This window comes from Solanum pennellii, chromosome 5 (genome assembly GCF_001406875.1).
Source record: "Solanum pennellii chromosome 5, SPENNV200".
In the NCBI taxonomy this organism is placed as follows: Eukaryota; Viridiplantae; Streptophyta; class Magnoliopsida; order Solanales; family Solanaceae; genus Solanum; species Solanum pennellii.
This window is the reverse complement of record NC_028641.1, coordinates 1,799,871-1,826,915: the sequence shown is the minus strand read 5'-3', so window position 1 is coordinate 1,826,915 and position 27,045 is coordinate 1,799,871. Positions and strand designations below refer to the sequence as shown.

The following is a 27,045-nucleotide window of genomic DNA, read 5'->3' as shown; positions in this document are numbered from 1 at the left end:
TCAATATTAATCAGAGTGGGTTAACAGATGCTGATTTAGTAAAATAAAAATATTATTATATTTAATCAACATGACTTTTTCTTAATTATACTATTGAGACCTAAGCATGTTTATTTAAGACCTTATTCAAAGATTTTTTTTTCCAATTAAATATTAATCCCATACTTTTGTTGCATAATAGTAGGTTCTTTGCACATTTAGTTTATTAGTGTAATTTATTGTAAGTCACGACTAATTATGACTAAAAGAGTGTTACAAATCATGAAAAAACATATATTTTACGCTTGATTATTTTTGGAATCATTAATTAGTAAAAGAAAAAAGTTCGATATCTAAATTATTTTTTAACTCTTTTTTTCTTTTAAATTCTTAAACGATGTCCTCTATCTGCATTGAGGCACCAAATTTTTGTCAAAAGTCTCACTATAGGAAATAAAACGATCTTTAACAAAAGCATTTGATTGTATAAGTAAGACTCGAACCTAAAATCTGAAATCGATAAATTTCTATTTCTTTCATGAAGATTTTCATCAATATTTTATTGAGGGGTCAGTGTAAATTGCAATAACAATTTGCACAAATAAAATTATATTTTAATTTGCAATTGCACTTATCTCATTCGTTCTCATGATGGATCCAACTATTAATTTTTTTTAAAAAAAGAAGTAAAAGTTGTTTCATATTTTTATTTACTTAGGTGGGCAAGTAAACCTAAATGATTAATTTTAATCCGTTATACTATAAAGTCTTAACTTTTTCCTAATTCAAAAATGACAAAAAATATATCTATGACGAATTGAAGTGTGATGGTCAATGAGTTAGTAGATACTACACTATATTTCAACTAATTGTAGTATTATAATTTATAAGTTAGCTATTTGTATAATTAATCTTTAATTTCAACTAAATCACACTTCTAATTTGTTTTAATTACATTTAATAAAAACGAGTGATACAATAACATATTTAGTGAAATCTGAGATGGTGATAAAAATGTTATTTTCAATAGACTTTCGGCTTAAGTAAAGTAAACCTAAAGAGGTAAGAGAGTTCAAATAAAAATATCGAAGATAATGTTTGAGTTACGTGACTTAGAAAACCAAAAACATGTTTAAATATATTTTTTCACTTAAAAAAATAATTATTGAACTCATAATTTTAAGTAGTTGAAGAAAGTGAAGTATGCAAATCATTTTCTTTCATCCCAAACATCAATAATTATTGTTTACTGTATAGTTTTTGTTATTGGAAGAGATTTAAAGAAGTTGATTACCTATCGATGTCGATAACTCGATATGGTAAGTACTATTTCATCATTAATCTCAGATATCGAAATAAAATCTCTCTGAGAAGTGAAGAAAAAAGATAATAAAGAGCCAAATACATTTAACAAAAACTAGACTGGATTTCACATTCAACAGGAATCAGGATAATCAGTTCATGAGTTTCTACTGCTACATAATAAAACACAACTTATTACAGTAAATCAGCATTACAAGAAGAGAGTTAATACTACTATCGTCGATTTAGAACTCATTGGAGGGTGCAAGTGAATGAGGGTTCATACAAAATGTCGATCCAGGGGATGAAGGAACATCTTGCCCCTGCAATCGTAGTACAGGCAACGTGCTTGTACCTTCACCAGAACTATCGATTCCATTCAAGTTCAGCACCTGATCTTGGATTAGCATTGTTTGAGCGACTGGCGTCTTCAGGCTTGAAGGAATTTACAGCAGTGTGCCAACCTAAAAGGTATGGCATAACAAACTGCACGGATTCAGCAGAAAACATGTTAGAAGAGGTAACACGGTCACACTGAGTAGAAACCAAGAAGAGAAAGAACAACTGTGAAATGATAACACCAACAACAATCTCAAAGAACTGTTGTTAGAAAAGATTTATATGCCCTGATTTATACTTGACGCCTTGTAGATAGCTTCGTTCTAAGATGATTCAACTTGTAGTATAACATGAGGCACTTTTAAAAAAACAAGGCGCATGGTACACCGCCATGGATTCTAGCCACTGGCAAGGTCCAGGGGTGGCTAAAAAAGTAAACAATTTCCTAAAATAGGAAGAATCTAAAAGACACAACTACGGAAGTCGAAAACCAAGTTTTAAGCTTTCACAAGTTGCTTCTAATCTCATTCCTTAATCCTTTTTCATCCATGTCAGCAGCAAACTATGGGGCTATCAATACTTATGGTCTCAACTTGAGGTCTACTCTTGATTAGGAATTCTGAGCAAATATCAAAGGGACTGGAGCGATACACTGTATAAACAGTTAGTTATATGTGTGCATGAACTTTGGCAAAATTCACTCTTTAGCATTAATGGTATATCTAAACATGGGTGAGAAAACAAACAAAGACTATCAAGAAAGAAAACAGGAGACCAGCTTCATCTTACATTGAATGCTGAGACAAGAACTGCGAACTCTGCCTTCGTAACTGGGATGTAAATGTTCTCGTCCAAATTAATAAGCTTGTTCTGAACACCTGTTTTCATTTAGGATGGAAGGCAAACAAGTCATGTTCTATAGTTCAAAAATAAATGTCCAATTTTCACTGTAATAGAATGAAGGAAGAAGGCATTACTTAGATTAAAGAAGTGACCGGAGCCATCTGGAAGTGGCTCAACCTTCAACACTTTCCTGACTCTACCTTCATCACTGTAAAACACACATAAAATGCCTTCTTAGAACTTAAACTGATGATAATACACATTAATTCCCCACTCATAGGGTCCCTATCAATTAAATATATTGATCTCAAAGAAGGCAAGCAATAAAATAGTGTATGTTAAGCCTACAAATACATGAAGATCAACAAATATAACCAGGATGGTTGATAGATGGTAGAAGGAGCTAAATGCCGAACAGTGGGTACTAGGTTTTATGACCACGCAAAAAGATGTAGGTTTTACCTTCTTCCTTTGTTTGGATCATGGAAAAACTCACATGAATCTTTTGCCCCAAGGCTGATGATAGATCCAATTTCGGTCACTGACAGCGAGAAGACCTGTAAACACACTAATACTGAGAAAGGCACTTCATAATCAACACAACGAGACATAAATCATGGCCTGACTCCATGTAAACTAAAAGTGTCACTTACACGTATACCACAAATCACTACTACATACTATCTAATTATATTTAGCAAAGCTTATTCTCACCGCAAATAAGAGAAGCACATAGAGAATATATTCAGCAGTGGGGCAAAGAGAGAAATTAAGGTAATGATTACCTGCTTTCTACTCCAATCATATTGACGAACACCAGCAGCGGGTGCAAATTGAAGCATCACCATACCCTCTTTTGACAGCTTGAAGGCCCCTGACTACTCCATAATTTAGAACCACCAAAGTAGCATTAAATTACATTTCCTCAATAACTAATACAGATTGAACAGAAGAGCAACAACCAAAATACACGAGGAAGCATACATCTAAAGGTGAGAACTCTGGTGACCGAGGCTCCACAGTGAGAGCTGCCTTCCCTTTGTATATTGAGTATCCAACAAAAACCTTAGGCGTAGATGCCCCTAAAAAACCAATGACATTTTTAGTTCTTCCATAGCATGAAAAGGCTCAAAGCAATATAACTTGACCAGGCTTAATTCTTTAGTCAAATATACCAAGACAGCTCTTATTTGTGTTCTAAGAACAATGTACTAGAAACTAGAAAGACGAAAACAGAAGGTAGTAGAGGGAGACAAAAACTTCAATTTTCTTTTCAGACAAAACATTAGGAAGTGGTAAAATTTTCTAATATATATGTTGATGTCTTGATAACTAGAATTGGAACAAACTAAAAAGTACTCCTTTCCTTTTCCATTTCAAACACTAAATATAAAACAAATTTACATGACTCCACAAGCAGAGCATTTCAAGACATTCACAATGGGCTCAACCATAACCAATGTTCTCCATTTGGATTATGTGTACATATGTCCCACAAAATTGAAGTTAATGGTCAAAAACACACCTAAAGATCACGTCTTTTTAGTTTCGTATCTAAAATATCACCAACTATTTATCAAAAGTTCAAAACATACCTCAACTATCAGGTGTAATGTGTGCGAGTTTCTTACATGAAATATCACCATCATTCAAGTAGGAAAAGTGAACCACTGATAGTTGAGGTGTGTTTTGATAATAGTCGGTGATAATTCAGGTAGGAACTTGCATTGAAACTCAATAAAACAGATACTTCAGATGTGTTTTTAACACTTCACTCGAAAACCTATACACATAAATAGATTACCCCCCCCCCCCCCATAAAGAACCACAACAAATCAAGCAAAAATTCGCTATTTTGAGTTGAACATATGAAGCAATTAGGGAAAATTCTATCAACACCATTCACATTGCAGGAAAATCCATTTAAACCTCTAGCACCCAAAACCAATCCAAAGTAATAGCTACAAATTGTAGCATAATTAATTCATAAAATAGGAAATACTAAAGAATATGCAAAGCCATTAACAAAAGAACTTAACAGAGCTTACCCTGTAGCTGCTGCTGTTGCTGTTGGGGTTCAAAATAATCAGAATGGCGACATGTTAAAGAAAGATTTCTAGGCAAAGCTGCTTTATAGGTCAAACCAGAAAAGCTTTTTGTTGTGTTGGAAGTTAAAGGAGCAAAAATGGTATTAATGGAAGAGGAAAAAGAGAGATAAGAAGAGGTTTTAGTAGGGTTTAGACTAAAACCTGAAGCAGGGGAAGCAGAAAGGGAGAAAACAGACATGGATACAAAAGATTTTAGGCAAAAGGGGTAACAAAGATTCAATCTTTTTACAAGAATTTTGCTAAAACAAGAATGAAAAGTAGAATTTGGAAAGACCCCTTCTTGGAGCAAGCTCTATTAGAGATGAGCAAACATTTTGAGGGAAAGTGTGATTATAGAAATAAAACAAAATTGGATTAGCCTTATATATAACAAATGATTTAGATGTGTTTGGCACGACGAAAAATATTTTTAAATTTCAATATTACTTGCATTATATTAAAAAGTTAAAATACGATCAATCAATGATAAATCAAAAAATTGACTATGAAAATAAGAGTTGAGTTCCACACATATTTTTGTCTAAATATCTAATAAATTTGTCTTGATAAATTTAACAATTCTATCATATCTTACAAATCACTTCATCAAAAATTATAATATAATATTATAAATATATAAAAGTATTCAAACTACACCTCAAATTAAAATTGCACAAAAAATATCATTAATCACAAAAGTTGCATCACTTAATGTGAGTTCATGTTAAATCATGTTTATTAAATATTTGATCACTAAATCACCCATTAGAGTTTATTATTAAATATTTGATCAAGATTCAAGACCAAAAAAGCTTACTTGAGCCAATTTAGAGGATTAAAAGTACATAAAAACAATACTTAATAGACTACTTTGAACCAATCTCAAATATAAAGGGACCATTTATGCAATTTTCCCCCATTATCCCCACACAAAAAAATAAATAATCAACAAATGAGACCAAAACCATAGGATAAAACAATAAAATCTTGCTGTCTTCTCTTCATCCACATAACTCCTTAAAAAAACATCAAAAATAAAATAAAATCTCCATTTTAAGTCACTTCTTCAATTTGAAGAAATTCTCATGTACAATGTCAACAACAATATGGTCATCAATGTTGCCTCAATGGAGATATTGTAACAAGAATTTGCATTATTGGATATTACCACCTTCAAAAACTAAACTTAGCTTCTTTTATTTACCTATTTTATCTTCTTTCACTAATAATGATGATTCTGTATCACCCATCAAACAAAATCAGGTATTGAGTTTTTTTTCCCCCTTTTGTTCTCCTTATATCACAAAATTATGTTTTGTCACACTAAAAAGGATGACATTATAGTTATACAATGTTTTATAGCTAGTTAGGAAGTAAGTTATTCATGTATAAAATTAATATTATATTTGTTTCGTTATTTAGAAACTTGTATAATTATATACATACATTATTAATAGTTGCATAATTCTAACCATGCTACAAAACGACCCCTTAGTGTTAGTTGTAAAGTTCTAACTTCTATATTGAATAAAGTTTAAATTATTAAGTATGACATTTGTGATTTTAACTTCATAGTAGATATAGTTAAATTAACCTGTTGTTTCTTGGAACAAATTATCATAGAGGGCTTATATTTAACATGTTGTATTGATAGGCTATGTATGACCCTTCAGAGGAGCTTTTTGGACTTGATGCTGATTTGCAGCCAAGGTTTTAACTTTCTTCTTTTGCTGCTGTTTAATTGCTTTTATTAAATCATGGACTATGATTTGTTGCTGAAGTAGAGTTTCTATTTGTGTTTTTCTGTTAAGTTTGTAAAGTTTGGCAATGACCTTATGTTTTCTTTTTTTCTGTTGTTATATAGTTTCGTTAAATCTATACTAGTAGTCGTAGTATTTCTCCTATAGTTTCTAGTCCTTCGATCGCTCTTACTATCTATTGTCTCTTGTACTTTGATTATCACACTATCTTGTTGTGGTTATTGTTCCTTATTCTTTGCCATGATTTCTTCACTTCTGTTATTTAATTTTTTATATTCTTTGAAATGCTTTTTCTTGAGCCGAGGGTCTATCGGAAACTGCTTCTCGGCCTTCCAAGGTAGGGAGGTCTAGTGTAAACTCTACCCTCACCGGACCTCACTTGTGGGATTACATGGATATGTTGTTGTTATTGTATTTTCCTTATATGTATTTTGTTATATTTCTGTAATTTTTCTTTGTGCTGAATTATTCCTTCTTTTTTGAACGCGGAAATTTAATTGTGTTGAAGTTTGCTCCTCGGAATAGTCGTTGAAACATCAATACTTTTTAGTCTTTCTTGTTAATAAGACAGTGAAAACTGTATAGACTGGATATTATGATAATCGGAGCACAAACTATACCTCATCCAGCTATCCTCATGATAAGAAGCCCCCTTTCGTGTATTTACTCGTAATTATCCCCTGAGCAAGTTAACTATCCATTTTTTACCTGTCTTTTAATCATTTTCCAGGAAGGTCATTTCTAGTGCATCGAGTCCGAGATCATGGTTTGGCCCAAATGGCCAGTATATAAGAGAATTACCTTGTCCAAGCTGCAGAGGAAGGGGATACACTTCATGTACTGAATGTGGAATCGAGAGATCCAACTTAGATTGTTCGTTGTGTAACGGAAAGGTAACTTCTTTTGTAGATCATGTTTATTGAGCTCTAAATTACCTGTATATACACTTGATATGTAAGTTGATCGTATAAGAGTTATGTCCTTAGTATAAGTTTTCATGTACGGCAGGGTATGATAACTTGTCATCAGTGTGGTGGAGATTGTGTCATTTGGGAAGAGTCTATCGATGAACGGCCTTGGGAGAAAGCTCGATCAAGGTAATATTTCCAGCCTCAAGTTTCAGTTTAGATACCATTTTGCCAAAGCCATGTGTTCTCGTTGTACTATTATTACATCCGACTTGTACGTTTGCTCTATAATCAAGTTTTACTCATTGTTCTACTCTCAATATGTACCAACATGTTTGCATCGCCACATTTGGCTTAACCATGGCATTCTGTTTTATGTAGTCGAAGGAGTTAAAATGACCTTTGTTTTATATTCTGCACTAGACATCTTGTGCTGAAATCGTTCTTTCTTCAAACGCAATATTTCTCTGCAAATTTAGGTAACTTTGCTATATAAGAAATCTACATGATACTTTGCAGTTCACCTTTAAAAGTAAAAGAAGACGATGAAGTGGACGACTTAGACATAAAGCTTGACGCGAAGAGAAAAACCAAGCGTGTCTACCAATCTCCCAACACAGAAGTCAATTTGAAGATCAGCAGATCACTAAAAGTTAGTATTCATTTTTCTGTTACTTGGTTTTCTTGTTTTGATGTTTCGATTTCACCACTATTGTCTGGACAATGTAGTGAACCTTTCATTTGGATGATCTTTGGTTCCTCATGCGAAATGTTAAACTTTTTGACGGATTTTCCATTTCTTGAATATAATCTTTTTTGTTTAGTTGGATGATTGCAGAGCCTAAATGCCAAAACTGGATTATTTAGTAAAAGGATGAAGATTATCCATGGCGATCCGATGCTCCATGCACAAAGAGTAGCTGCTATTAAGGTTTGACTTGCTAACTTCATATCTTAATGATTGACCTCTAGCTGTGTGTAACTATAGACATTCACCTTCTTGCCATGACACTTGTTATGCAGAAAGCAAAGGGGACACCTGCCGCTAGGAAACGTGCCTCAGAATCCATGAAAAGTTACTTCCGTGATCCAGATAACCGCCGCAAGAGAAGCATATCCATGAAAGGTGTATAAAGTTTTAGCTCATGTCACACTTAAATTGATGATGTTTTTGCTTTCTTCTTTGGATATATCATTAGCTGAAACGAAAATGTCGAGTGTCACTCCTTGAATGCTTCTTTAAGGGTCTTAAACTGTTACACTAAAGAAAATAATTGGTGTAATAATTGGTGTAAACCACTTTATAATGACTCCATACAATTAGCAGAAATGTACAACACAATATACGTGCAAGCTAGAGTACGGTCTCTATGTTTGTCTATACAGGACGTAAAACGAGATGATATAGAGAAAAAGAAAGAAAATATTTCATTCTTGTTTCCCTTCATTTACTTGTCACAGTAAGTTGAGTTCACCATTTGCTTGTGTAGCGTAAAAACTGCACATAATTCTTGGTATTCTGGTGCAACATCTTACTGTCATTTTGTAATTGCAGGGGTGAAATTTTACTGTAGAAATTGTGGACAGGAAGGACATAGGAGTAACTACTGTCCACAAATTCGAGACAATACGGATAGACATTATAGATGTGGATTATGTGGAACAAAGGGTCATAACAGAAGAACTTGCTTAAAGTTGAGCTTAATTGTACCGAAAAAGACAGTTAAGGTTAATCATCATTGCAGCAAGTGTCAAAGAAGTGGCCATAACAGAAGAACATGCCACCAAAAGAATGAATTCGACACTAAAGTTGTTGCAACAATCAAGACTCGAGTAAAGAGAACTTATAGCTGCAGCGTGTGCTTAGGAAAAGGACACAACGCCAGGACATGTCTTCATAAAAGCAACTCCAAAAGCAGATAGTTCTTTGTAAGGAAATCCCTTGATGTTTCGACTTTGTTTTCATATCTCGTTTAATGCATTATTCTGGTTTTTCCTCTTCTGTGCTTGTACATGTGATCGATCTCCAATTCAATTCTGATATTTCTTCGTTTTAAATGTTTGTTCAATTGAAAACTCTGGATCAATTTGCTCTAAGGTTGTGGAAAAATCTGTCTTGAATATAAAACTGTTATAAATATCATCAGTATTTGTTGCATGAAACATGTACTCCCTCCGTATCAATCTGTTTGTCTATATGTTTAAGACCACAAGATTGATCAGCATTTTGTTACATTCTAAATATCTTTACTTTCATGAACTCGGTGCTAAGTCAAAATGAGATGAACAAATTGAAACGGAGGGAGTAGTAAGTAATAGAATAGGTTGTATTACAATAAATTTCAGTCTTGGGGAGACATGTAGCCTATATTGAAATTCAAACAGGGAAAATTACATTTATTAGAAAATCGTAAACCAAAACTTCTGTTACAAAAAGATAAACTTGAGCTCCAGAGAACCCACTTTTTTTCGTTTTCTTCCCCATCTTCACTGTTTCACCTATAGAGTAAACCAGCTAGGAAGAAGAAAGAAAGCAATAGTCGAAAAAAACAGAGAAAACAGATAGATGTCTTAGCCGTTTTCTTCTTCTCTTACTGTAAAAGACCCCCCCAAAAAAAAATATTCGGCTCCATGTCAACCCCAAAAATGAAATGTACAATATGTTTTATGTATTATAATTGATATTACATTGTACATATAACATGCCTAGCATGCTTTTCCAATCTTGCACTGGATTACACCAGCCTTGCGAGTGAGTCTACCTACAAATTTAGCAGGCTCAAATTGGATTGTGGTATGTTGTGTGAATGGAGTGCTCTTGATTTCTGGTCCAGACTCCCTAAAGAAGGCTCCGTTCTTGAACAAATCACCCTCGGATCTCCATTGCCAGTTTCTCCACAAAGCTTCTGGGGCGCCATTCCGGTTTGTCACCTTCATTTTAGCATACTTTATGTTAGCAATTGACAATGCAATAAGGCGAGAATGATGTTTTAAGTGTGTTTATGTTGTACTTATGCTACAATCTAATATAACATATCAAGAACTGTGATTGAACAAAAAAGTTAGGTGATCTCGTCACGTATATGTGGTATGTGTGCTGATTGGAGGTAGCAGGTATTTGGTGAAGTGGTCCAGGTGGGGTGCAAGTTGACCCACGGATGCCACTTCTATGAAAGAAAATGTGATTGAACAAGAATGTTAAGTGATCTCGTCATATATGCTTAAGCCTTGGTAGACATATATATACTATCTGATATATGAGTTGATTGGAGGTAGCAGGTAGTTGGTGAAATAGTCGAGGTGGGTGCAAGCTGACCTCACGGGCACAGCTTTTATAAAAGAAAATGTGATTGGAATGTTAAGTAGATAGTACCTCTTTAGTGTTGGGATTGTCGGCAGCCTTGAAACGGTTACCCTGGCTAATGATGGTGGGGTTAGCTGTGCCACCAATAGCATACATTTCCCATTTGGCGTAGTCGTTGTTGACAACGTGGAAGAATCCCCACCTGCACCTTGGCATCCTCTGGATACATCCCTTTCCGAACCTATTGAATGCAACTGTAACTTGCATGATTTTATCTTGAGGGAAGGCATCGTTTGCTCCCAAAAGCATAACCTGAATAGTCATTTGTTGTTGTTAGCTTAAACACATTGACAACCGCCTTTCGAGACCTGGCTTATGAACATAGCTGATAAAATGAGATGAGAAAAACTTACGTCGTTGTGATGGTTGAATTTGCAGTTAGAAATGGTGATAGCAGTGGAAGCCATGATTGCATCGACGAGTCCATCAGCACCCTTGGTTAAAGTACAATGATCTATCCAGATACGGTTAGCACCGAAAAGGGAAATAGCATCACCATCACTCACTGTCCTAAGACCAATATGTTTAACAGAATCTCTAATCATACCACCATTCTTAGAAAGGATGTGATGAACTCTAATGTTGTGGACAATCACATTCTGCACAAATTGTAAGGTAAGTCCACCTCCATATGCAACATGAACAGAAACACCTCTGCCATCAATTGTCTTATTACTGTTGATCATAAGTTCTTGTTTCAACCTGATGATCATCGACTTCTCGAAGATGATCCACAATGGCTCCTCTTGGATGACAGCGTGACGTAGGGTCCCAGGAACAGGTTCCTCCACGTTGTTATCCGATGGATCGGTGACAACATAGAATCTACCATCTTTACCACCAGTTGTACCATGACCAAATCCCTTAGCACAGTCTGCTAGTGCCTTCCTGTTATTAGCCCAGTTTTTGTCACATCTCCAACACTTGTCAATTGGATTGTATGCCTTGCATCCATCAACACTTTTTTCATCACCTTCCTTATCATCCTTGTCAACCTTCTCATTCTTGTCCTCTTTATCTTTTTCCTTCAAATGCCTCCTTGTGCCATTGAGAAGTGTTCTGCAACATTTACACAATAACTCATGTTAAAAATAGCATCTTTATCCTTCGGGGTGGCCCACTGGTTTGGGCTTCGGACTTTCATGCTGGAGGTCTCAAGTTCGAAACCCTTTGCCAGCGAAAGCAAGGGGTTTTGCCTTCTGGGTCTAGCTCGTTGCACCGGGATTGCCTAGTGCGGGTTACTTCTCCTGTTTGTTTTGCAAGCTATTCCATTGGAGCGACGGTTTTACCCTGTGCGCACCCAAAGGATAGCAGCTGCGGGTTTCTCTTGTCATAAAAAAATGGGAAAAGGGTCTGATATACCCCTCAACTTTGTCATTTGGAGCTGATATACCCCTCGTTATAAAAGTAGCTCATATATGCCCTTACCGTTATACAAACGGCTCACATATACCTCTGCCGTTACAAAATGGCTCACATATACCCTTCATTTAACGGAAGTTAAAAAATTAGTTTTAAATTTATATTTGTTACTTCTAATTTAAAAAAAAAAATATTTAGGGGTATATATGATTCTTCTATCAAAGTTCAAGGTATATTTTAATTTTTTTCATACATAAATTATTTTTTGTCTTCTTTTATTATAATTATTTGAGTTTCTTATTTTTATTTTGTTTTTTTCTTTCATTCCTTAGTTTAAAGAAAAAAACTTTAAACTATTTTTTGTGTGTGTATTGTAATTTAATTTCGTATTCGAAAAAATTTGGTCATCTACAATAAGTTTTACAAGAATATTAGTGAAATATAAATAAATTTGATTATCAAAATAATAATTATAAATTAGTCATTGAAACAAAAAAAAAAGTCAAAAGGATATGTTTGACGAGGATTAAATTTACTCATATGGGATTATATTTTTTTAAAAAAAATAATAAAAATTTAGATTAAAATTATTTTTTTTTCATTTCCGTTAGAGGAAAAGGGTATATGTGAGCCATTTGTTTACAAGTAGGGGTATATATGAGCCACTTTTATAACGAGGGGTATATCAACTCTAAATGACAAAGTTGAGGGGTATATCAGACCCTTATCCCTAAAAAATTAGAATCTTTTGACAATCTATGCAGAGTGAACGCTCAATTCAACATACATCCTATCTATTCAATATACATTCTACAAGTGGGGTCTGGGAAGGGTAGAGTGAATGCTCTATTCAGCAGCTCATCAAAATGTCCCTACATAATCGGAATATATACTTTATGTATTGTGATATCAACAATCCTCTCCTTATCAGCTAGTTTTTCGAGATTGACAAGACAAAAAGATTCATTTCTATACAATATTCTAACCTCGTGTCTCGAAAAAGATACATATATACATGATTTCGATATCTTAAAAACACTTACTCTCCAACTTCTTTGTTGAAAATTTGAGTGACACTTTCAGGATTTTCATTATAAGCAGCAAGAGAAGATTGGAGGGCTTCTTCAGCTCTTTTTTCCAAGTAAGGATCAAAATCAGCAATATTAGCATATAATTTTGGGATTATAGAAGAAAAACATAAAAGGGAAAACAGAAAAATAACTGAATTATTAAAACTAATAGAGGCCATTTTTTTTGGTAGCAGATATTTTTTTTTTAATTTCTTTTTCTTCTTTTTTGGTTTTTGTTTGTCTTTTTTTTTTCTGCTACCACCTGCAGCCTTGGGGAAAAAACCCAAGATTTGGTAGTTTTTGATTTTATTAACTGCAGGTGAATTCCCAGAGCTTGGGAATAAAATAATACTAAATAAACATATATATATAACAATAATTTTTTGCGGGAAAAGAGGATGTCCAAATAATAATTTGAGGTTGTAATTAACTGTTTTTTCTAACTAACTTTTGAATTTTTGTAAAAAAAGTCAAAGGATGTTAATAAAATGGAAACAATAAAAGTGGATCTATGTTATTGTTCTAACTGAATAATAAAAGAAATTTATAATTAGATTAAACATATGTTTTTTTCGATAGTTTTTTATTTTATAAATGTCCTGGTGGTTCTATTCGTTTTTACTATGCAGTTAAATTTACTCATATATTGTGTGAAAATGAATAATTTATATCATCCGTTAGAGTTGTTGGACAATCAATAAAGTACAATAAAATTGATGATTTTCGTCTATTAGAGGTAAATTTGACCCTTCTCCCGAGTTCCTTTTATCAAACTTTTGAACTCTCACGGACGAATTTTGTATAATTAAACAAAAAGGGTTTTTTTTAATATGTAAACTTTTAAAACCTTTCTTATTTAACTATACTGAACCCACGACTCTAGATTCTTGATTCGCATCTATGTTTCCATTAGGAAATCCTTTTAAAGCTAAACATATTCAGTGTAATAAAACTCAAAATCTTTACAAATTCTGTCCAAATAAGGCTGGAGACTTTTATTCAGTAGCTGAACCAGCAACTCAATTGTAATAATACAAATAAAATACAGCAATACATACATTCTAGTATTTATACGCTAAAAAGGCGTCTATCGCCAATATGGCGAATAAGTTGTACAGAAGTTCTTTACATCATACAGTTTCTACAATGCCTAATTATCTTCTGAAAAAGGCAATATAATGTAGTGGTACCTATCATATACAGTTTTTACCAGACTATGTATAGTGTACATGGTGAATTTTTCCAAATACAACAATATTAACAGCAATTATTACCAGACTGTTCATACTCTTGCTATTTTAGCTCCAACAACTTCAACTTGTGTTGCAGCAAAGCTAGATACAATCCGTTGCAGTACAGCGTTTTTACGACATTAACTGTTTCCATCTCCAGTCACTCAATGCTAACCCCAAACATTTACAAATAGTAGAATATCGGTAACAGGGAAAGAAGGCGATTGTTTTCATGACAATTCCCAAACCTTATAATTGTTACCCTCAGCAGCCATTTTCCATCTCTGATGCCCACTTGGAGGCTCGTAGTGGCCTGGTCCTATTTTGACAGCCAGCTTATCATCAATAACTGCTGCGTAAACATCCCTTTCGGCTTTTGTTATATCCACCTGATCAGACAGAAAGCTCAGCATATTAGGAATAGTAATGGTTCTGCATCCATAAGAGAAAAAAGATGTCTTAATCATGGACTTACCAAACTCCGACAGTTAATCTTGTTCCGCTTTCTGAGTGATATAAGATTTCCTATTTCAGATCGGTAACCAGAGAAAATGTGATCAAAGAAGACTGACGGGGTTCCAGGGTGAGTCAGGATATAGGCATAACCTTGCATCTCTTTCCCACCAGGAAATCTCCAATGACCCTTCAAGGAAAAGCCCAAGATACAGAAAAAATAAATAATAAGGATGAAAAGCAAGTCAGATCTTATGTGTAGTATTATTCCATGATATTACAACAATCAATTACAAGTCCACTGAGGAGATTATATGACAAGCCTAAAGATGTGATGACTAGAGGTTCAGCATGAGAAAGAAGAGGATGAAACTAAACTAAGTCCATGTAACCCAAAAAAGTAAAGAGAATAGACCCAATTTTATTTGATTGCACCTGCTGAGGACTTCTAAATTTTCAACTACAAACTCTAAATACTTGTGAAAATGTAAAGAAAGAATTGAAAAACATCAATGGAAGTGTTTGGAATGCTACCTAAATTGGGAGACAATCCATTTCAAATTTACAATTATCCCATTAGTTCATATGTGAATCACTTTTTCAGCAGAAATCCATGGATTTTAAGTTGAGTCCAAATGGAACCTAAGAGAGACGTTCTGTACCAAAAAAATAAAAACGCTGAAGAATTTTACAGCCTTGTGTTTGCTAGAACTTTTGCCAATTTAGATATTGACAAGCAAATCATGGAACATCAAGAGCAAAGAAACCAAACAAAATCAAAGTTGATGACTAGGCTGGACTAGGATTTTGTTTCTTCACTGATTTCCAAGGAGAACTATTCTTCCTAATGGTGGTCACAGCTATGCACTAGAGTCAATAGAGAAGCTACAGGGGTTACATTTCATCATGATATCTAGCTGTAAATAGCATTTATAGGCAGCTGCCAGGATTCAAGAGTACATTTAGCTCTCACGCTTGAGCAATCCAACCACACTAAGCAGGAAAAAGGTAGTAAATTAATTGAATGATCAAGAAAGGTATAGTTGGTTCAGGCCAGTGGATATGCTGAACTATCTGCCTCCTCATAAAAACCCTTTTATCATTGATCAAGATTAAAAGAGGAGCTTCTCTAGTCCTCTGATAACTTAAGAGCATATTTTACCTGTGTAGAACCTGTATCATGATTCTCTATAAATGTAACAGCACGAGATGGCCACCATCCAACAACGCCGGGAGGTTTCCCCTTCTGATCGGATAGTCGCCAGTATTCACATCTCTCAATTGCCTGATTACATAGAATTTGAAAGAGAATGCTGTTAACCTAGAAAAACTGATTTCCCAATCCTTCCTTTTATTAAGTACTGTCGGTCAAGTATTGCATGCAAGGATAAAGTTTAAAACACTTACAGAATGAAGAATTCCCTTCGTTGTCACATCAAATGCTCCTGCAGTTCCATTAGTAGCATTAATCCAGTCAATAATTCTCTGCCTATGCGCATCTTGATTGTGATCCATCTCTCCATAAGTATAAACGAGGGAATCCCAAAACTCGCCTACAGCGAAGTAAGGTTCAGTTGCTTCCAAGTAATCCTTCACATAACCACCCCAAAACCCACGAACAAAATCAAGCCTCCATCCATCATAACCAATCTCCTCCCTGTCAAACCAGCGTAATCATAAAATATTGTTACAAGATGACCTCTGAAGTTAGTTGGGACATTCTTGAGTAACACATGGGAAATAGAAAGACAAGACACGTAAAATTATATTGTATAGCAAGTAAACAGACAATCAAGCAGAAATACAGATGAAACAGATTCTATTTCGCTCCTATATGCAAGTGACTAAAGTAGGACCTGCTGATACTGCCTTTCTGTTTCAAAAGAAATGGATTGTAAAGTAAAGAAAGCAGTTACTGAATCAACTATCAATCAAGTATTTATTTAAATGTTCTTAAAGGATATTTATTGAACCTCGTTTAGTTTTCACATTTTGAATCAAAGCATTAGTGTGGCGTAAGTAATGCAGTCCCTTTGCCAACCGCAATCTCAATTTTAACTGCCTTCAGTTACCAATTTTTTCCCTTGAGATCGTGGTGAAATTCTTTAGAAAAATGACATCTGATGTCTTCCAGAGTGATAGCAGTATATTTCAAGTCTTCTCTTTAAGCAGTATCAAATTTCCATCTGCCATATCTTTCCTATTCTTCCCACAGAATGCATCAATTCCCCAAAAAACAGAAGTCCTTGCACTTCACGTGATATCTATATCCTGTTGGCTTCCTGTTCTAATGTGCTTGACATACACACAGTAGAAAACCTCTTGACTTTTGCTCCAATACTTTGCATTTTATTATATAGTGCTAAATATGCTTGGTCGATTAAAATTTAACCCTGGATTGACAGACACCAAATTATATTTATTTTGGTAACACCTATGTAATTATTGCAAAAGAACCTAGGTCGCTAAAAGCTCATGCATTACACGTAAAAGGATGACATTCTCTTTATTTAACCATCAAAAGGTGTTCCAAATGAGAATAAACAGAAACAAAAATAAAGGGAAAAAAAGAAGACCAATATAGGTTAAAGCAAAGAGAATTGAACCTCAGCCAGAGTAACCATTCCCTGATATCCTTTCTCACGAATTCCTGGGAATGATCAATGTTAGGAGCAGCATGGAAATTATCTCCACTACTTTTGTTGCCCCTTCCCTGTAGAAAAAAGAAGGTAGTTCAGACATCTGGTTAAACAGATCTTGTAAAACCAGTCCGTATCTCATTAAGAGAAAGGGAAGCAAAAATGTCATGCTAGCCACAAAGTTATTCTGGCTAAACCATAGTAAAGGAGTTGCAGAACATTGCTTTAGCGATTAATAGATATTTTAAAGAGTAAGCCAGCCAATTTAAAAGCACAAATGAAAATCAAACGAGTATAGGAAAGTGTACCTCCCCTCACTTATGCCATCTACTTTTGGAAGTAAGCAAATAGAAATCAGATAATGCACTCCGGAAGGAAGATAAGAGCACCAGCCAATGGGTAAAAGATGATGATTTTGGACTCTCTTGTCTGCTTCACCCAACCCCCAAGGAGTTTAAACCATATTTATGGGTTTTTCCATAGTAGGTTAGCATTGTCTCAATTTTTTCATTTCTCAAATTTCCCTTAAAGTTACTTTGCCATTTAATCATTTTAAGGTTATTTTTTGTATGTTTGAGCAAACAATCTCCTACTTCTTTCCTCTTAAGTTTTCTTTTTTTCTCATTCCTGTTTCCCCTTAGTTACTCTCTTCTTCTTTTCAGATTTCTCGCTCACTAGATAATTTTGAGTATCAATGATCCAATGATAGCAACCACGTTAATCATTCTTTTCTCTTGGACCATTTCCAATTGCACAAATTTGTGATTATTTCAAAGACTACAGCAAGCAATGATGTTAAAAAATGTACAAAGAAAAAGGTTCAGCCATGGGCTCCCGCTACTAGTCCACAATTGAAGCTGGTGTTGGTGGTACCAATGAAGTTCCACCGTACGATGGCAGTATATTAAATGGATAGCACCACCGATCTAATGATGAAGTTATTCCCAGAAGAAAAGGAAATGGCATAGGAAAACAAGGAAGCAGATGCCGGAGATCAAATGCGGAAGACAATAGAAAGAGATTGACAGGAAGGCTTTTCTGAAGAACGAAATTGAGAGGAATGGCAAAGAGGAAAGAACGGAGAGGGACCATGAGAAGCAAGGATCTGTTTTGTATTAGCGTAAAAAGGCAAAGATATCCTTATTATGAAAGAGATAGTAATGTAACTAAGATGAAATATTTGAGAATAAAAAATGTGAACAATGCAAATATAGTGTTCTTAGTGCTTCATTTAGTTTTCAAGATCTGAACGTATTCTAAATGATATATCGAGCACACGGATTCTAGGTTAGCATATTAGAAGGCTAAAGAACCATAATGTTAGTTTGAGCAAGAATCTCAATTAGTCCTATCCTTGACCTTTCACCTTTTCCAACAGCCCTTTTGGAAAACCTTATTTTGACATATTAAAAATATTTTAATGTAAAAAGAATTCTCTGGATTAATATCTCACTGCAATTGATTTCAAATTACAAAGTAAGGAACGGATATACTATTCATCCGGTGGGGGACAAGCAAATTCTCAAATATTCCAGTTTGCTACTCTGCATCCTCTCTGAATTTGTTATTATTTCTAATCTTCTGGTGAAGGACAAGCATCACCAAAAAATTTCCTTTGCTGGTACAACAGCAAGGAAATATTAAGAGAGAAATACACACCTGGAAATGTGGATCATCTGCAACAACTGCACGCTCATCCCAATTTAACCGACCACCAAAGATATTCCATATACCATTTTGATTCCGTTCACTTGCACATCTATGATTTAAGACAACATCACCAAGAACCTTGATGCCCACTTCATGGAATTTCTTTACTGTAACTTTCAATTCATCAAAACTACCATATCTGATAAAGATACAGAAAACCACACAAAAATGAGATACACTAAACAAGTACAGATAGAAAATCACAAATAGAGAGAGAAATAAATTTGCTTCATGAAAGTCTCATTTTACCTAGTAGGAACTACCTGATCAATGTTCAAAATGAAGGATAAAATAAGATGCCAAATTTAGGTACTAAGTAACGGTTTACTAGAAAGCAGAGAAAGACAGAAAGCAGCTTCAGTAAAAAAACAAAAGAGCAAAACAAATATTCTTGTGGCAACTAATTTTGTAGGTTTAATCATAACAAACGAGTAGAAAATGAAAAGATTGGGAAAAAGGAATGAGGAAGTACAAGCAACGTTTCCCTTCTTAAATGTTGGCATATCCCCTATTTTAACTCCAAATAAAGAAGCTAATAGCCAAGAGACGTTGAATTCTCATCAGTAAAAAATTTTAAATGACACTGCCCTTCATTATATTTGATGTATCTCCTATTTAAATTATAATGAAAAAAAAATAATTATAAATAGTTTGAGATACTTTGAACTTCATCTCATAAATCCAGATATGATATCCATTACTTGCGCTATAAATTAGACCAAAAATGCATGATTTACGCTAACAAAAATGAAAACGGAGAAAATTTTTATTATAATACCTGGAATTTAAGTTATATAAATCCCTAGGCATGTATCCCTCTGGTGACACTGAGTCAGTTGGTGGAGGCAACCAGATCACACTGAAACCAAGTGAAGATAACTCTGCAGCTTTATCATGCAGCTCCTTGTACCATCTTCCGGATTTATGAGATTCCCAATTAAAACCCTGGCACAAAATTTCAAATCCTGTACCAGTTCCTGAAGTTACTTTCACGTCAGGTTGTACAAGCTCAGATTCAGAAACAACAGTTTCTAGTATTGTTGGGATTGAACTTCTGAATATACCATAAGCTTCAGCAGCCAGCTTCTCAATTTCTTGAAGAATGGTTTCCTGTGTTTCCCTATTTTTTGTCTTTCGGCTCTTTTCAGAAGAAATGTCACTCACCAAACTCCTTATCTCTTTTATTATTTCATCAGTATACACAGACCCTATTTGGCTCTCCTCAGGCGTACGATTGACTATCTGGGAAGAATTTGACTCCTCGCTTTGTTTACTTTCCTCCAAATGTAATGTGCCACTTGACAGAGGTACATAAAAGTCATCTCCCTTACAATTCAACCACGTATTTTCATCTAGCTTCACCACAAAAACAAATCCGGCAAGTCCTACATCCAAAGTAAACAGTCCCGAAGAACCATTGCCTCCCTCTTTTCTCTGCAACAAGAGCATATGTCATCAATATATAGAGAAATAGCTGGTCTTAAAAACAAATGGTTACTTAATTTTCCGGGATATTGAGAAATTTTCCAAAGAGAATCTCGAAAAGAAAAGTGAAGAAGATGATAATCCAATGAGAAAGAGACCCACAAGTATGGCATTGCAACTTTATATCAAACATGGATACATTCTAAGTTGCAGATTTGTGTTGCATAAACTCAAATTTTAACTGTAGAGACATAAACTAGTATTTAAAAAGAATCCTAGATGCATGTGCACCACTCTGTCAGACCCTTCCGTCGTGGGAGATCAGACAAATCTAAAATACAGCAGTTGTTGAAGGGAAAAGATTCCAAACTTTAAAGTGCTTGATGACAGTAGCAAACTTATTAGCCCAGGTTGGCCTTATCTTAAGTCATGTTTGAGCCTCCCCTTGAGAAACAGTAGTTCAGAATATGTTCACGTTCCCAAACGGCTACCTTCCTTGTAGTTTCCTCTCTAATCGCGGTATACAAAAATCAAGCATCATCTCTATTCAAATTAAATATTCAACTGATAGCAGTCCGATTCTAAGTTTCCCTAGAAAAGAACAATTGTTCTACATTTGCACTACATGTAGGAATTCCCCTCTTAAAAATAAACAAACAGATTAAAACCTTGGGAAAAAAGAGGTCAAACTTCCTGTCATGATCTGGTATATAAATGATTAAGAAGCTGGATTTAGTTATATTAATAACACGTAGAGGGCTGAGATTGTGAGTGATTAATGAGCTCCAAACCCTAAGATAGTGCATCTCACTATCACTTTTGGTTGCTATATATAACAACCAAGAGAAAAGGAGCAGGCAACGAACCTATGGTATATTCTCTCTACTCCTAATCATATGACCTTCTTCTTCCATTTTTCTTCTCTTCTATTCTTCATTCTGCAATTCTATGACATCTTCTTCCTTTTCTCATGCAGCTCCAGAAGTCTTCATTGGAGTGTCAATTGTTATACTTCCATTTTCCCGTTAATTCTGTTATTTGTCTAGTTCTTAATCCAATTTCTTTCGGTTATTACTAAATTAGAAAATCGTCCCCAAAAATGTTTTGATTCATTTAATCTCCAGTTATTAGATCACTATACGTCTCTTTATTCATTAAAGAAGAAGAGAAAGACTAGTTGCTTTGATTTATATGTGCTAGTGCAAACTTGCACATTTTAAGCAACTAGTAGCCCCATTTCATGTCCAGACATATTCAGCTGCTTTCACCAAGTAAATGTAGATAAGGCAAAGATTCCATTTTTCGTGGCAACTAAAATGTTAAGCAATATAGTATATCAAAGGGATAACAAATGGAAAATGGAAAAGAAAAGAAAACAAAAGCGTACTCCCTCTGTCCCCCAAAAAATGTCATATTCCTTTCAGACCGTCCAAAATTCTGACTATTTTCATAAGAAAAAAAAGTTCTTTACAGTTTTTTAAATAGTTTGTGCACTCTAAATATCATGTAGGAACCATTTTACACTTAAGAATACAGTGTTCACTCTAATTTCTAAACCACAAAAGTCTAACATATAGCACCCACATATTCCCTCATGAAATGCTAAGTAATTTACATCTTGCACCTCCTTTGATTAACATGCTGAGTTACTCTAAAGACAACTCATTTTGAATGGAAAGAGTATCAACGAAGATCCAGGTTTTCAGCACTTCACAAAATCCGTGATCGGAGGTCATGACAGCCACTAATCAAAATAGCAGGTTAGAAAAACATGGCTGATAAAATCCAATGACTTACTGGTCAGAAACAGATCCACATGACCACTTCCATGTTTCCTTTTCCTAAGTAAGCATTTTGATCAAGATAGTGCTTACAAAATTGCATCAATAACCTAGAGTGACTTCTTTACATCAATTCACAAGGCACTTTCAATGATTTAACATTAAAGGGCATGTAACTTGCTAGAATTAACTGAACCAGACAACTAATGTAAAATTGGACAAACAGATTAAAATTTTAAAATAGAAAGGCTATCACGATCCTTCATTCATCAAAGAAGAAGAGGAAGGTTAGTTTCTCTGGATATGCACATGCTAAGCTACAACAGACACAAGCTTCCACACTGCAACAAAAAGCCCTGTTTGATCCAGAACTACTGTGCCACTTTCAAGCAGAAGGTGTAGGGAAGCCAAATTCCAATTCTCAAGGTATCCAATACATTAAAGCAGTAGTCTGGCCAAGGAATACTAAACATGTGAGTGTGTGACCAATGGAAAGAATTAAAAAAGGAAGAAAATAGTGCTCCCTCCCTCTATCCCCAAAAAAATAATCCTACTTCCCCCTTTTGGAGTATAATGTTTCTTGAGATGATTTGAGTGGGGGACATGATGAGGTAGTTTTTATATAGCCTAACCCAACTTGTTCGGGACTGTGGCTAAGTTGTTGCTGTTGCATTTCCCTCTTTTGGACTGTCCAACATTGTGTCCAGAAAAGATTTAATATAGTTTAGAGATATCGAAAAAGTTATGCAGGACCAAGATTTACTCTTTAAAATAGTAGACCAATTTACGATGTTTATGTCGCTAATGCAACTTTTACTGTATTCTTGAAGCCAAAAAAGTCATCGTATTAGGCCTGCATGTTCCACCCACCCTAACAAATACTAAAGACTTAACATGCTCAACTGTTCTCTTAAACACATGAAATCAAACTTAGACTTCTAGCTCGGGTGGAGGGAGTATGAAGATTCCAGGCACACAACACTAGTAAAATCCAGGATTCGAGATTTCCATGACCACTAATCTACAATAGCAGGTCAGGAAAAAATCAACGAACTGCTGATGAAAAAAAAATTATACAGCATTTGATTGGCTAACATTTTAAGACGTTAACTGTTGGTAGACTCAACTGAACCACACAACTAAGGAATTGGAAGTTCGGAAGTCCAAAAGCAAGTACCTGCAGCAAAGTCCGCAGTGCCTTATTCTTGAACACTACTGTTTCCGCTGGATATGGCATTGCAGGTAGTTCCCATATTTTAGCATCACCTTTGTAGATTCCCCAGTGAAGAATTACATTTCCAGGTAAGTCGGTATCTACACACAAAATATTCTTAGCAGTCTCTGGACACTGCTTAACAGAGACATTAACTATGTTATCGACAAGAGTCTCTTTTACTATGGCATGCTCCTCATAGAACCCTTCAAGACGCCTGTTTTTCGCACTAGACCCCTCATTGCTGCTTGATTCCCCTTTAGAAGGAGAAGCTTCTGGATTAAGGAGTATGTTGGACAGCTTTCCTAGTGATCCTGCAATGCAAGAAGAGCAACTTAACTTCTACTTTCTTTTCTCAGTACAACTTGAATTTGTCACAGAATTACTCAAATAAGATAAGACATTAAGGATCTTTCTATCCATGCTGAGATATCAGCTAAGCAGAGGAATGGTTTGATTAGAAACTATTACAGTAATTGAACTATTATGATACAAAATAACTTGTTAAGTACATAAATTCACAAGAGTACAGTAGTGCAACAACAGATATTTCATAAACAGATATAACCCTTCTTTAGCCTCGGTGAACAATCTTCATTGTTAGAAAAGATATGTTTCAACATATCTAAGTCATTTTCTTCTCTGGAGAAAGTCAGTGAGGTTAACATGAAAGAGATGACATGGATTGAATGTAAGGGAGAGGCAAGAAATATGAACATTTGGTGTGCATTTCACAGCAAAAAGTACCCTGGACAACCTGACCATATGTTCGACTCCTTTTTAACACCAACGATATTAGCATCATCGTCAAGGCAGTCAACAAGAGGAATCTTGAAGTCCCGCCCTCTGTGCTGATACCAAACTCCAGTTTCCTCATCCTGCATCATCAAAATAAACCAACACCTAAACATCACCACCAAAAAAGTAAAACTAAAGCGATCAGATCAGCAGCATACATGAATATGCTTTTTGTTGAATGCTTCGTTAGCAGCATAACACATACAGAAGAAAGTTGAAACATCTAAGCACAGAAGCTCACCTTCAACACAAAATTTATAGCTGCTATAGACCACTTAGAACTTATGTCGATCTTCACCTCTTGAAATGTGTCTCCTTGCAAAGGAGTTTCAATTGCATAATCCTGTAACAACAATGAAATTCACATTTAAAGAAAAATATGAGAAAGAAATACACACCTTCATTAAAATTGAAATTGAAGCGACTATATCCACATTCAAGAAGAAATATTAACAGAAAAGGGGACGAAGCGAACTAGCAGGAGGGATAGTAGCAGACACCTTTATGGCAATTGAACCTGACGGCCGCATCTCTGGAGGAGGTTGATCCCATTCACTGCCAGTTTAAAATACAAATATTAAAAAAAATATATTCAGAGTCTTTAGGAAATCAATAACTATTACACAAAAGTTGAAGAGGTATATATCTCCAAACGAGAACTAAAAAGCTATTTTCCCATCTTAAAGACTACAACTTGAATTAAAGCTAATTCCTTTTCTAAACATGATATTGTAAAATTTATTCACCTAGTTATTCCTACCTTCAAAGGACAAAAAAATAGCAGTGCTTCCATATTCAAATCAGACTAACCTGCCAGTGTCATCTGTATAATGGACCCCCCAGTGAAGGATCCATTTCCCTGGCAAACTACATCCCACAGTGAGGTTCCAATTCTCTTCATCCTTCCCCTTATCCAATCTGATGGATATCTTTCCTTCAGCCTGCAATACCAACACAAGACAATCACTCCTCAACAGCTCTTTTTTCTTTCGCTATACCATTAATGGGCTCGCCAAATAACATTTACACTTTTATTTAAGAAATAGAGGAGATTCAAACATATACATTAAAGAAAACTGCACATCTATAAATGACGGCGGAATTTTCAGCTACTCTCTCTACTTTTGACCAATCTTCTTCTTCCTTTTTTTCCCTTTATGCAAACATAAACTAATATGAATAGTTGTGCAGGCCAAGTGATCAATGAAATGGGTTGAAAACCATCAAAATAATAATAATAACAACAATATGAATAGTTGCTAAACACTGATCCAAACACATATTAATTCTTTTGAACCAAGAGAGAATACACAACGCCCAATCATGCAGAGTTTGCTTTTACACTTAACAAACAATCCAAAACTACTTGTATTAATTAACAAAAAGGAAATTCCTCACAGAAATGGCGGGAAACGCGAAACACTCAATTCTTCAAGCTCCAAATACTCATTAATTCCTATAAAAATCTCTCATTTCTATTGATCCAATAAATATTCAAGCGAAAAATAGAGCACACAATGCACGGATCTGCAAATATCTAGGTTAATACATATACACACGAATAAATATCAAATACAACAATTTACCCTTTCCGGTCGTTTCAACGAGAAAGTCTCCTTAAAAACTACGTCCGACTGCTCCGACGTCTCAATGACGACAGCATCGGTGGAACTAGCCCTGATAGGTACCGTCCGGCGACGCCGATAATCGCAGAATCTCAAAGTTGCGGTACCGGAGAGTGGCCTCCTGGAGTAATTTAGAGAAAAATGAGAGGTTTTCTTCTGATTTGGATATAGCTTTGGGCTTCGCCGGAGATAATGGCCGACGAGAGGCTCTATAGTAACTGTCGACATTTTTTCCGATCAGTAGATCTCACCTGAAAATCATGAGAAAAAAAAAAGAGAGAACGAAATAGATTTTTGGTTTGTCAGATATTTATAAAGATCACGTCTTGGATAATTATTCGGTTTTTGCGGTTCGAAAATATTTTCCTTTTTTTCTTAATTCGATTATCGTATTTATTTTAAAATTTGATTAATTAACTCGTTAAAAAAGTTTATTCGATAGTAAAATGTTTTGTATCAAAAACTTCAATGAAGAAAAAAGAGTACTATATTTAATTCAATATAATCGTCGATATTAATCAAAGATATCTTCAACTACATTATTAACAAAAAAAAAATCTATTACAATGAAGTCAATACTAAATATAATTTGACGGAATTTAATAATTTTCAACTTAAAAATTATATATTTGTGTTATATTCAAAATTCATTATCTAAATGTTAATAATTTTATCTTTTGATTAGAATAACACTCTCAAAGTTTACTTTTATTTTTAGTTGTTCGCTATGTTTTGAAAATTTAAATTGGACAATTCATAATTCATTTAATTTAGAAAATTATATATAAATATTGAATAAAAAATCTCTTTTAACTTTTTAAAAGCAAGTAAATAAAAGGAAGATCTAGTTATATAATATACCGTATCATTAAAGAAAAACGTAAAGAGTAGTTTATAATATCAAATAAAAGTTGACTTTTCGTTTCGTAAAACTCTTGCAATGCAAATAATGGGAAAAACGAAAAGTTATTCTACGCTATCCCTTCATAGAATAAATCAAAAATACTTCAATCAACAGAAGTATCGTTTTGTAATCATTTTTATATTTTTCTTAAATTATTTATCCTAATTTTTAGAAAAAAGATTCGTTCCATATAGAATCACATCCCAAGAAAAGCATTTTAAAAAATTTCAATATTCAAGATTTTAAATTCG

General features: G+C 34.5%; 4 protein-coding genes across 4 annotated transcripts; 1 reads left to right on the top strand and 3 right to left on the bottom strand.

The window, feature by feature from the left end:
* Nucleotides 1-1,366: 1,366 nt before the first annotated feature.
* On the bottom strand, nt 1,367-4,915 carry LOC107018579 (single-stranded DNA-binding protein WHY1, chloroplastic). Its single transcript, XM_015219096.2, has 7 exons — nt 4,512-4,915; nt 3,448-3,545; nt 3,249-3,341; nt 2,926-3,020; nt 2,598-2,671; nt 2,410-2,498; nt 1,367-1,767 (listed from the first exon to the last, which is right to left on the bottom strand). Exons 1-7 carry the CDS (start codon nt 4,747-4,749, stop codon nt 1,648-1,650), a joined length of 807 nt encoding a protein of 268 aa, XP_015074582.1. The 5' UTR covers nt 4,750-4,915; the 3' UTR covers nt 1,367-1,647.
* A 609-nt stretch (nt 4,916-5,524) lies between these two features.
* On the top strand, nt 5,525-9,358 carry LOC107019830. Its single transcript, XM_015220199.2, has 8 exons — nt 5,525-5,813; nt 6,205-6,260; nt 7,041-7,203; nt 7,319-7,407; nt 7,738-7,870; nt 8,057-8,149; nt 8,242-8,344; nt 8,774-9,358. Exons 1-8 carry the CDS (start codon nt 5,643-5,645, stop codon nt 9,139-9,141), a joined length of 1,176 nt encoding a protein of 391 aa, XP_015075685.1. The 5' UTR covers nt 5,525-5,642; the 3' UTR covers nt 9,142-9,358.
* Nucleotides 9,359-9,527: 169 nt separating this feature from the next.
* On the bottom strand, nt 9,528-13,367 carry LOC107019829 (pectate lyase-like). Its single transcript, XM_015220198.2, has 4 exons — nt 12,988-13,367; nt 10,936-11,641; nt 10,592-10,834; nt 9,528-10,149 (listed from the first exon to the last, which is right to left on the bottom strand). The coding sequence occupies exons 1-4, from the start codon at nt 13,191-13,193 to the stop codon at nt 9,925-9,927; spliced, it is 1,380 nt and encodes a 459-aa protein (XP_015075684.1). The 5' UTR covers nt 13,194-13,367; the 3' UTR covers nt 9,528-9,924.
* A 623-nt stretch (nt 13,368-13,990) lies between these two features.
* On the bottom strand, nt 13,991-26,184 carry LOC107019828 (alpha-amylase 3, chloroplastic). The gene is made up of 13 exons (XM_015220197.2): nt 25,852-26,184; nt 25,076-25,206; nt 24,766-24,820; nt 24,507-24,608; nt 24,225-24,345; nt 23,432-23,781; nt 19,827-20,482; nt 18,998-19,187; nt 17,306-17,412; nt 16,107-16,356; nt 15,862-15,984; nt 14,722-14,889; nt 13,991-14,635 (listed from the first exon to the last, which is right to left on the bottom strand). The coding sequence occupies exons 1-13, from the start codon at nt 26,116-26,118 to the stop codon at nt 14,477-14,479; spliced, it is 2,679 nt and encodes an 892-aa protein (XP_015075683.1). The 5' UTR covers nt 26,119-26,184; the 3' UTR covers nt 13,991-14,476.
* Between the last annotated feature and the right edge of the window lie 861 nt (nt 26,185-27,045).